Source organism: Neoarius graeffei, chromosome 15 (genome assembly GCF_027579695.1).
Source record: "Neoarius graeffei isolate fNeoGra1 chromosome 15, fNeoGra1.pri, whole genome shotgun sequence".
Lineage (NCBI taxonomy): Eukaryota > Metazoa > Chordata > Actinopteri > Siluriformes > Ariidae > Neoarius > Neoarius graeffei.
This window is the reverse complement of record NC_083583.1, coordinates 44,080,686-44,092,185: the sequence shown is the minus strand read 5'-3', so window position 1 is coordinate 44,092,185 and position 11,500 is coordinate 44,080,686. Positions and strand designations below refer to the sequence as shown.

General features: G+C 40.9%; 1 protein-coding gene across 3 annotated transcripts in view; it reads right to left on the bottom strand.

Moving 5' to 3' along the window:
• Window positions 1-5,471: 5,471 nt before the first annotated feature.
• Window positions 5,472-11,500, bottom strand: part of cbarpb (CACN subunit beta associated regulatory protein b) — a 43,989-nt gene continuing 37,960 nt past the window's right edge. For all 3 annotated transcript variants that reach the window (XM_060940540.1, XM_060940539.1, XM_060940538.1), the window contains exons 9-10: window positions 8,411-8,591; window positions 5,472-7,889 (exon numbers count right to left, since the gene is read on the bottom strand). In XM_060940540.1, the coding sequence (XP_060796523.1) occupies window positions 6,419-7,889; window positions 8,411-8,591 (1,652 nt within the window). In that variant the 3' untranslated portion in view covers window positions 5,472-6,418. The remainder of the gene's footprint in view (window positions 7,890-8,410; window positions 8,592-11,500) is intronic.

The window sequence follows — 11,500 nt, the reverse complement described above, 5'->3', positions numbered from 1 at the left end:
AGCCCAATTCAGTAAACATCTACAGATAAACTTGTCGAAGTTATATGTAAACAAACAATGCCAGAGACCTTTAGTGCTTTTTGGATGTAATAACAGACGTGGAGATAAGTCTGGTTTAACTTTTCACTGTTTCCTGGCGAACCCAGAAAGGTGAGGAAAAATAGCTTTCTAAAATAAACCTAGCTTTCTAAAATAATGTTGTTCTACTAAGAAAACAGCTGATATTTTTAAGACGAAAAACAATTTTTGTTTCAAATGCAAGACATTATTTAGCAATGTATGTGAAGCAGGTTATGGCCCTGTCCTGGTAGTCATTATATTTGAACTCACAACCATCAGGTCTTGAGTACACTGAGCTGTAAATGGAAGCCATGCTGCCATATTCACTGAACTATTTTTCAAGTCTGTGGAGCAGATTTATCTGGCCTTGATCTTCTCTCTGGGTTTTCTGTTCAAGCACAAATACCATACAGCATTGATGTCAAGACTCTCGTATCTGCGAACCTACCACACAGACTTAATACTTGTGTCATTTTTAGGGCATACCTAACAACCTGTGTTTTCTCCCCCCCCCATCTGTCCCTCTGAGTTACATGTTGGTCCTGGGATTGAGATGCTGGCCTCTTCTGCCCCTCGGACCTGCTTGATCCATCCTGGTGCCCTGTGTCTGGTTGGAGTTTTATCGCATCACTCCTGTGGAGGACGGCCCCATGAGGACAGTTGAGGGTTACACCTGGAGGACGCTCTGGACTCTTACAGTAATGCTTTTATGGCTGAGGACTACAGTTGAGGCGGCACGGTGGTGTAGTGGTTAGCGCTGTCGCCTCACAGCAAGAAGGTCCTGGGTTCGAGCCCCAGGGCCGGCGAGGGCCTTTCTGTGTGGAGTTTGCATGTTCTCCCCGTGTCCGCGTGGGTTTCCTCCGGGTGCTCTGGTTTCCCCCACAGTCCAAAGGCATGCAGGTTAGGTTAACTGGTGACTCTAAATTGACCGTAGGTGTGAATGTGAGTGTGAATGGTTGTCTGTGTCTATGTGTCAGCCCTATGATGACCTGGCGACTTGTCCAGGGTGTACCCCGCCTTTCGCCCGTAGTCAGCTGGGATAGGCTCCAGCTTGCCTGCGACCCTGTAGAAGGATAAAGCGGCTAGAGATAATGAGATGAGATGAGACTACAGTTGACTTGCTAACTTTAGGACTGCAGTTGTCATGAACAGTTTTGCACTCAAGTTTCCATCAATGAAGAGTTACATCATCAACGAAACTGTCTTCATGTTAAAACTGTTAATGTTATAGTCAGGCTGTCTGTTGTTGCCCAAATGAGGATGGGTTCCCTTTTGAGTCTGGTTCCTCTCGAGGTTTCTTCCTCATGTCGTCTGAGGGAGTTTTTCCTTGCCACCGTTGCCACAGGCTTGCTCATTGGGGGTAGATTAAGGACAAAATTAGCTCATGTTTCAAGTCGTTCAAATTCTGTAAAGCTGCTTTGCGACAATGTTTATTGTTAAAAGCGCTATACAAATAAACTTGACTTGACTTGACATTGATTTATTATTCTGACTGGTGTTTCCAGCAGAGGTTGATCAAAAATGTTTCAAACATGCTTTATAGGGGTTGATCACTTCACTCAGATGCCACGTACAGTGGTGCTTGAAAGTTTGTGAACCCTTTAGAATTTTCTATATTTCTGCATAAATATGACCTAAAACATCATCAGATTTTCACACAAATCCTAAAAAGAGAACCCAGTTAAACAAATGAGACAAAAATATTATACTTGGTCATTTATTTATTGAGGAAAATGATCCAATATTATATATCTGTGAGTGGCAAAAGTATGTGAACCTTTGCTTTCAGTATCTGGTGTGACCCCCTTGTGCAGCAATAACTGCAACTAAACGTTTCTGGTAACTGTTGATCAGTCCTGCACACTGGCTTGGAGGAATTTTAGCCCATTCCTCCATACAGAACAGCTTCAACTCTGGGATGTTGGTGGGTTTCCTCACATGAACTGCTCACTTCAGGTCCTTCCACAACATTTCGATTGGATTAAGGTCAGGACTTTGGCTTGGCCATTCCAAAACATTAACTTTATTCTTCTTTAACCATTCTTTGGTAGAATAACTTGTGTGCTTAGGGTCATTGTCTTGCTGCATGACCCACCTTCTCTCAAGATTCAGTTCATGGACCAATGTCTGACATTTTCCTTTAGAATTTGCTGGTATAATTCAGAATTCATTGTTCCATCAATGATGGCAAGCCGTCCTTGCCCAGATGCAGCAAAACAGGCCCAAACCATGATACTACTACCACCATGTTTCACAGATGGGATAAGGTTCTTATGCTGGAATGCAGTGTTTTCCTTTCTCCAAACATAATGCTTCTCATTTAAACCAAAAATTCTATTTTGGTCTCATCTGTCCACAAAACATTTTTCCCATAGCCTTCTTGCTTGCCACATGACCTTTAGCAAACTGCAGAGGAGCAGCAATGTTCTTTTTGGAGAGCAGTGGCTTTCCTCTTGCAACCCTGCCATGCACCCCATTGTTGTTCAGTGTTCTCCTGATGGTGGACTCATGAACATTAACATTAGCCAATGTGAGTGAGGCCTTCAGTTGCTTAGAAGTTACCCTGGGGTTCTTTGTGAACTCGCCGACTATTACACGCCTTGCTCTTGGAGTGATCTTTGTTGGTTGACCACTCCTGGGGAGGGTAACAATGGTCTTGAATTTCCTCCATTTGTACACAATCTGTCTGACTGTGGATTGGTGGAGTCCAAACTCTTTAGGGATGGTTTTGTAACCTTTTCCAGCCTGATGAGCATCAACAACGCTTTTTCTGAGGTCCTCAGAAATCTCCTTTGTTTGTGCCATGATACACTTCCACAAACATGTGTTGTGAAGATCAGACTTTGATAGATCCCTGATCTTTAAATTAAACAGGGTGCCCACTCACACCTGATTGTCATCCCATTGATTGAAAGCACCTGCCTTTAATTTCACCTTCAAATTTACTGCTAATCCTAGAGGTTCACATACTTTTGCCACTCACAGATATGTAATATTGGATCATTTTCCTCAATAAATAAATGACCAAGTATAGTATTTTTGTCTCATTTGTTTAACTGGGTCCTCTTTATCTACTTTTAGGACTTGTGTGAAAATCTGATGATGTTTTAGGTCATATTTATGCAGAAATATAGAAAGGGTTCACAAACTTTCAAGCACCACTGTAGATCAGAGATTAAAGTATAAAATGAAAACTATAAACAGAAATATTACAACCCTCTCGGTGTGCAGTGACGTTATTATAAATCTAATTCTCCTATAATGCTCTCTGTATCCATGGCACTCTTTTAATACCACACTGCTTTAAGCATATCATGAATCATTTAGTGCAGGAGATGGCATCGGTTATTTGTGTTCTCAGGCTGTTGATTGATAATCATTCCCGTGGAAATGGAAGGCCCTCTCTGCCTGGTGACAACCAGGTTGCTATTGATTTAGCGTCATAATTACTGCATAGCCATTCTTAATTTATAAGCCAAGCTGATATGAATATTTGATGTTCCCATGGGGAGTTTTGGCACCTTCTGGAGGTGGAAGGAAGGGACGGCAGCTGTGCAATAGTTACACAGCATCATGCTGAAAAACTAACAGGAAAACCAGCATGAAGTGTGGATAGAGTTTATATTTAATGGTTAATTATCACTTGCAGCTTTTTTTAAACAAAATAACACATTATGCACAGGTATAATGCATTTTTCTTTATTTTTTTCTAGAGTTGGAAAACATCAACCCAAAGACAAACATTTCCATCAATTGGTCCCTTGGGGCTTAAGAGATTGAGGAAAACAAAACTTCTGAAAAATTGTATTCATTTTTCCCTCAGTTTTTTTAATCACTCCTTAAACTGAGCAATTTAAATATCAAGCAATTATACATAAATCTGTTTTTTTTCTTATGGAAATACAGCAAGCAAAAAAGTTCTCAAGTGGAAATATATTAGCAAAGTAAAAAAAAAAAATTCTGCAATGGACATATTCTTAGCAAAATCTCTTCCATACATCAAGGCATACTCCTAAAATAAACAGAATCCATAAAATACTTAAAAACTATCTCAGAACAAATATCATTCTGATTTCTGTTTATTTTAGGCTTCAAACAAATAAGCATCCATTAGGTATTTATCTAATTTGGTGCTGAATTTCAGATCTGAATAAAACAGTTACTAAAACTGATTCATCTCATGCAAAACTATGCACAGTAATGCATCAATGCATTAGACAGGTTACTTGAAAGTACACAAAACATCACCCAAGCATCCAGCATTTCAGTCTATACTTAAGTAAAGACTAATCTATAACCTGCAAATGGAAACTATTGTGCTTGTATACATCTCAAAATTGCCCTCTGTACAATTGTACTTGGTATTTATGACTGAAATTACACTGATGTTGTCTGGAACAGAGCAAGCAGCAAATATGTAGTGAATTAAGAAATACACTGTAATGTAAAGAGATACAGATGATGCCAAAGGCATCATATCAATGGTAGATGATGTCTGAAGCACAGTTTATTGAAGCTTTATCTGTCAATTAGCAATCCTGAGCAAGATTAAGCATGCAATGCCACTCTAAACCAATATATCTTTCTTTATTTTATGTACATACTGTATTTGTAGCTCATTTTAAAGAACCTCCCTAAAGTAAAAGCTAATAAATAAAACAAAATAAAAGCCAATAGTCTTTTTTTTCCTCCTCACAATCTCAGGTGACATTATGAAAAACAGGGAGGAAAAAGCTGAGCTGAATCCTGCTCTTAAAGTTCAATACATCATTTCGGTTCTGTAGTCATGGAAAGTCTGCTCTGCCACATAATCCACAAATGTCTTTTACCAGTAACACCTGCTAATCGCATCCACCCTTCCCTATGAATCCTTTAATTGAAATTTCTGCCTTTAATCCCCTTGATTGGATAATTGGTATTGACTAGAGCTGTGGCATTTGTAGCCAGATCTACTTGCATGGGGTTATTTTTCAATATAAAATTTACCACAAATTACCCTTTTGTAAAGCCCTGCAATGACCTGGCGACTTGTCCAGGGTGTACCCTGCCTCTCACCCATAGTCAGCTGGGATAGGCTCCAGCTTGCCTGCAACCCTGTAGGACAGGATAAGCGGCTACAGATGATGAATGGATGGACCCTTTTGTAATTTCTCTCTCAAGGCCGGATGAGCAGTTGGCCTTTAGGGATGCTTCTCTCCCGCTGTCTTCACATGAAAATGAAATGTTAATGAACACATAGTGGTTGGTCTGCGACAAGTATGCAGGAAGCAGCATGCCTCCCTCATCAAATCTAATAAAACACAAGTGACTCTGGAGACACACTGAAGCACAGACCTCATTTAAACCCTCTGTTTATCACAAAATACTCCCCCCCCCCCTTTTTTTTAATTGTCATGTGATAATTAGCTTACCTGACCTAAGGATTTGGCACCTAAAACCTCATACACAAAGTCTATTCTCTTTCTTCAGACACTTATAAAAGACATACATTAGCATTAAATACTAAAGCAATAATAATAAATAGTATGGTTAAGAACAAAAGCTCACAACATTACATGTATTGCACAAAAGGCAGTTTTTCTCCCATACCAGTAGTTCTAGTATGAACCACACACCACTATGACAAGGACACTTGATGAAAAACAAACACTGTGGTTGAAATCATGAAAAGTGCATACACAGATCATTATAGTGCAACATACATAAGCTCATTTTGTCATCATTCAGACATGATTAAAGCCAAGCAGAGAGAATGGGCTAGAAAGAGGAATAGAGAACAGAGGAACTGAATCTATAACACACATAAATTAAAAGAAGCTTATATCAGAGACAAAGGTTATATCATTGATTAGTGCTTTCTGTTTCTGAATTAGGAGTGTAGTGTCCACAAAGAAAAGAGGCTGAATCAAAATACTGTGTAGAAATACAGCAAATCAAAGCCAAAGGATATGAATTGCAAGTCTAGTAGCACCCAATTTCACAGTGGATTACCTAGTGCAGAGAAGATATTGGCTTTTGAACTCAACACATAACTAAATGGAGCCCGAATAAAGCAGTAAACCATACAAACACCATTCAAAAATGACTTAATGCCATGTTAGATGTCAGATGTGAGGTAAGGGTCTTGATCTCCACTTACTTAACCCTGGAAATGATGTAGAATGAAGTTCCCCTTAAAAGCTGACCAAGGATCCACCCTCTGTGTTCTGCTACTGTCATCCTAACCCTCCTAACCCTAAAATGACAACCAAACCTGGTCCCAGATCAGTGTCTAAGGGTAATTTCCACTGAACTTTTGATCACTGAAGCCCTACTGAGATATCAGCAAAGAGTTGGTTGGGATGAGTGGAGCCATGTGCTACACTGGGCTGTGGTCGGGTGAGGCATGCGTGGCTGTCAGCAAACACTCAGGTTGTTCCCTGGTCCTGCGTAAATCAGAATACAGATGCTCTTCAAGGGTTACAGACAGTTTATCACTCAGCTCTGTCGTGATTGTCTGAGGACCGTACCCAGTTTCAGTTAGCTGTGGAAGTGAATACACATTTGTTGACTCAAGAGGCTGGACTGTGTGCCCAGACTCTTCTGCAAGGGCTTCTGGTTGACCTAGAGTACTATCAGCCACCAGAGGGAGTTTGGAGGGTGCAAGTTCTACTGTTTCCTTCAAATCTCCACTGATGTCAGTACTGGAAGAGTGCTTTGTGTGGTCATACTTTGGAGATGCAAGACTCTTATTAGCAGCTCCCAATCTCTGATAGGAATCAGGCATCTCTGCAAGGTTGGCAGTCCTATCACTGTTTTCCTCATCTGGACCACTGACAATTCGAGGAAGTGTGCTGTGGTAGCTACTTTCCAGAGGGTAGTTAACGGTCTCTCCACGGCGAAGTGGGGTGCGATAACGGTCAAAGGAGGAGTGGAAGCGCTGGCCAGGATCACTGTACTGCTTGGAGCGCTGCCACTGCTTGCGTAGATGCACACGAGAACGGTGCTTCAAGCGGACTGGTGACTCCTGCTGGTCAAACTGGGGATCATGGCGCAGAAACTCATGGAAAAGTGCATCTGTTTTTTCATCTATGCTGTAGTCCCGGCAAGATAAGGCTGGGGCACGAGACTGAGCATCACTCTGTGTGAACATCTGCCCATAGGGTGACCACACCAAACTACCCTTGTCCAGTTCCATCACTGCATCACTACCTCCACTAGCTCCCCCAGGTTCATCTTCAAGTTCTTCATCCAAGATATCTGTCTCAAAGCTTTCACACACTGTTTCTCTGTACCCAGAGCTGGTGAAGAAGTGTCTGTATTCCAAGGCTGATCCCGACTCTTCATTGCTACCACTGCTGCTCCGGAACAGTCGTACCTCATCAGGAGCACGAGATGGGGCATCTATAGATGCATAGCCACTGTCCATTTGAAGAAGCTTCCGGGTGCCTGATTCATCACTACCTTTTTCAGAATCCACACTGTCCTGTTTTCTTCTTTTCTCTACACTTTCATCGCCAGGAATCTCTGCATCCACTTCCATCCCATCCCCAGTGTCCTGGGAGGGGTAACTGGGCAATCCACCCTTCTCCATCCTAAGCCTAAGTGAAGACACACTGTCTGCATCACTATGCACTGAGTCTTTGTCATTGTTGCTGCTTTGGTCAGAGATGTACTGTTCCAGAGAGGCGCGCAAGGTCCAAATGTCACGATAAAGGCTCTGGTGATCTGTGCTCTCCCGACGACAGCCCATGGCAGGAGCCTCATCTTGGGGCTCAGCACTCAGGCCAATCACCCCGGGCCCCATTGCTCTGCTGCAGCTTGGCTCCACCATCACCTCCACCTCTAACCTGCAAAGAGCAATGCATAAAGCCCGTCAGATACAATCACTCACTTGACACAAATGGTGTGATGGAAGCTTGCACAAATACAGGTGATATACAGTAGGTGGTCTGTAAATATTTTCCCTCAGACAGCCATAAAGGAGATTCAAGCAGATGTTACTGCCAAAGCACAGATGGTGTATTGTAGTATGGCACACAGTGTTTAATGTGAGAGAAATAGTGAACAGTCTAAGTGTAATTGTAAAAGCAGTGAAGCAACCTATGAAATCATCATGGACTAAGCAATGGCACACATCCCTGATATCTATGATTGTTTGAGATAACAGGTGGCACTTCCCAAGCAGCTCTATCTTCAAAAGTGTCCCAAGACTACTTGGTTCAACTTCTAAACACTATAGGTGCCAGCAAGGTGAAAGTGCCCGTCTAAGACTCAATACCATTGTTCCAGCATGGAATGGCTTGTTTTTGCGTGCAGGAGAGGTGGATGATTGCTGCAGCAGACAGATGGGGGAGGAAATTAAAGATACCTGCCGAGGGACGGTGGGGGTGTGGATGGGGGGGAAAGGAGACGTGGTGGGCAATAAGCCACGTCCTTGGTGTGAGCGATGTACTGGATGAGGTCAATGTGGTGGGCACCATTCTCCTCCTGGTCCATGCTTTCACTAGCTGCTCGCTGCCTCTGGAATGGCCTTCGTTTGGGGGAGCCTGCTAGACAGAGTGCATGTCATCAGCACATACCACAGGTCCTTTTAAGTGACCCCCATTTAGGCAAATTCTACTGTACTTCTTTTTAATCATTCTGTTTGTCCATAATGTTGATATTGCATCACAATGTTTTGGAGAAATACAGCATTAAATAGCTATTAGTGCTCCACTCATCACTACAATTAATTATTAATTTTGAGGGCTAGCTTGGCAATATTTGAAACAGAAATTAGTCAGCATGATAAAGTATGAAAGCTAAGTATAAAGTACATTTTAAAGGGGGGGGGGGGACTACAGTAACTAATGAAATTTGATGTCATGAAAGGGCAGGTTGAAGCAGGATGGAAGTACAGGTAAAGAGTGTTTATTAAAAACAGCACAAACAAATCCAAAAACCACATTCAGAAACTTGGTCAAAAACAGGCACAGTTCAGGTGATCCACAAACAGAATGTCAGAGGCTCAACAGGGTTAGAACCAGGAGGGTCAGAACCAGGCAGACAAGCTGTAGAGTAAGGCTTTGTATAACACTGGAGCTCTCGCAACTTAGCTGCAATACTTCACAAAATGAAAGTGCATGAAGAGCCCTTAAATAGAGACTGTGTAGTGAGTCAGCATATGAAACACCTGAGCTTAATTAATAGGTGCATGCATGGATCTGCAGTGCATCCTGGAAACTGCAGTTGGGCCATACAGTACAACAGTGCGAGCCTGGAAGGTGTGCAGTTCAGCACTCAGAACAAGAGAGTTCATGACATTTTACTTGAAATTATTAATTAAGACAATATTTTTTTCTTAGTATTTTAACATTATTTCATAAATGTATGGTACCACTAAGATGTTTAACACTAATTCATTTACGAATCCGTGCCACTGATTCCTATTATGTCACATGATGGGGCATAAAGGTAATAGGAAAATAATCTAGGTGGAGTGATGCAACCTGACACAAAGAGGATGTGTTTTATTCCTCTTGTACCACAGTGATGTGCCAACTATTAAAATTTTCATGTATTAATGAATCACACATTGTTGTTTTAATCAGTTTATAATTACATTTTAATGTTGTGGAATGCTCATGAGACAATTTATCACTTTCGTCCTTATTATCACTTGTTTAATAGCAGCTATAAACTGTGGTTCCTTCACCAGCCTCCCTTTTTCTTTCTCTCTCTTGAAGTTAATTAATAATTAATAAAAGATTGTTAGAAAGCACTGACACTATAGACTCCTTCCATAAATGTTTCATAAATGTCTCCTGATCAAAAGCTTCACCATATCAATGAGTACACATTTTTTATTTGTTAAATAACAGCACCTTTTTAAAATCCATTTTTATTAGGCTTATTTTATGTAGATTGTCGACCATACAAGTCCCCGTGAATGAGAAGCTGTTACTATGGAAACAATAATGTATTAGAGCAAGTACATAAACTTAAACTTGCCATTTGAATTACAGCCAGAATTACTGTTACTGTATATAACATTATATATTATAACACATTTGGATTTGAGAATTCGACAGGACAATGGTATAACAGAAACTAATATTGGTATTACAGTAATTATATAATGCATAAGAATTTGTATATGAGCCATTCCACCGAATCGGTGCCATTTCCGTCCCTAGAAAATTATATGTATCAATGGACATAAAAATGTAATTTGAAATACATTTTCTTATTACGCAGAATGTCCTGCACATTGATCTGATTTCAAATTTAAGATATATAATTGTAAGGATTAATAAAAACTACCTAAAACACTGAAAAATAGCATGTGTTACCTGTCCCCGCACTCTAACTTTATACTTAACTATGAAATATTATGATTAAAATCCTTCAGAAACAGTATTTCTTTTGCACTGTTGTGTGACTCCATATCCTATCCATGGTTGAAATATATTTTTTTCATAAGAAATCCACAATATCTTAGTTAAAATACACATTTTAGTTGTGTCCCTGGGTTTTCACCCAGTCCTGTTACCCAAACATATTACCCCATCTGACAAATTTGGAACATTCCATAAATCACATGCTCAACAGGAAGTTACATCAGTTGTGTCTTCTGAAGGCCATGGGAAGACCAAAAGTTAGTTCTCTCATTTACTTTTCTGTATATTTGATGATTTTTTAACTTTGACTGATAAGGTCAATGACAACATACTGTCCTGTTACTTAAATTATTTCTTAGATGATATTTGTTGGTGGCACGGTGGTGTAGTGGTTAGCGCTGTCGCCTCACAGCAAGAAGGTCCGGGTTCGAGCCCCGTGGCCGGCGAGGGCCTTTCTGTGCGGAGTTTGCATGTTCTCCCCGTGTCCGCGTGGGTTTCCTCCGGGTGCTCCAGTTTCCCCCACAGTCCAAAGACATGCAGGTTAGGTTAACTGGTGACTCTAAATTGACCGTAGGTGTGAGTGTGAATGGTTGTCTGTGTCTATGTGTCAGCCCTGTGATGACCTGGCGACTTGTCCAGGGTGTACCCCGCCTTTTGCCCGTAGTCAGCTGGGATAGGCTCCAGCTTGCCTGCGACCCTGTAGAACAGGATAAAGTGGCTAGAGATAATGAGATGAGATGATATTTGTTTATTTTAAAAATACAGATTTTTGGTAAATCACTAGAATGTGCTAAGTGTGGTCATGCTATTAGCGATGACGCCATGTGGCTTAATTCCATGTATTAGCTAATCCTAGGCTAAAAACTCAGTCCTGTTACTTTCAGAGTTTTGGTAACAGGACTGAAAAAAATGCAGCCATCTTTGACTTCCACACCTTGCAACGTAGCCTGAGGTTGACCAATACACATTTTGAATGGTTAAATATGTGTGTTATTATAATCAGTGTTGAAAAGATATAACAAATTAAGTTTAATTTGGGAGTGGTACAAGAAGCAAATGGCACCCATTCGGTGGAATGT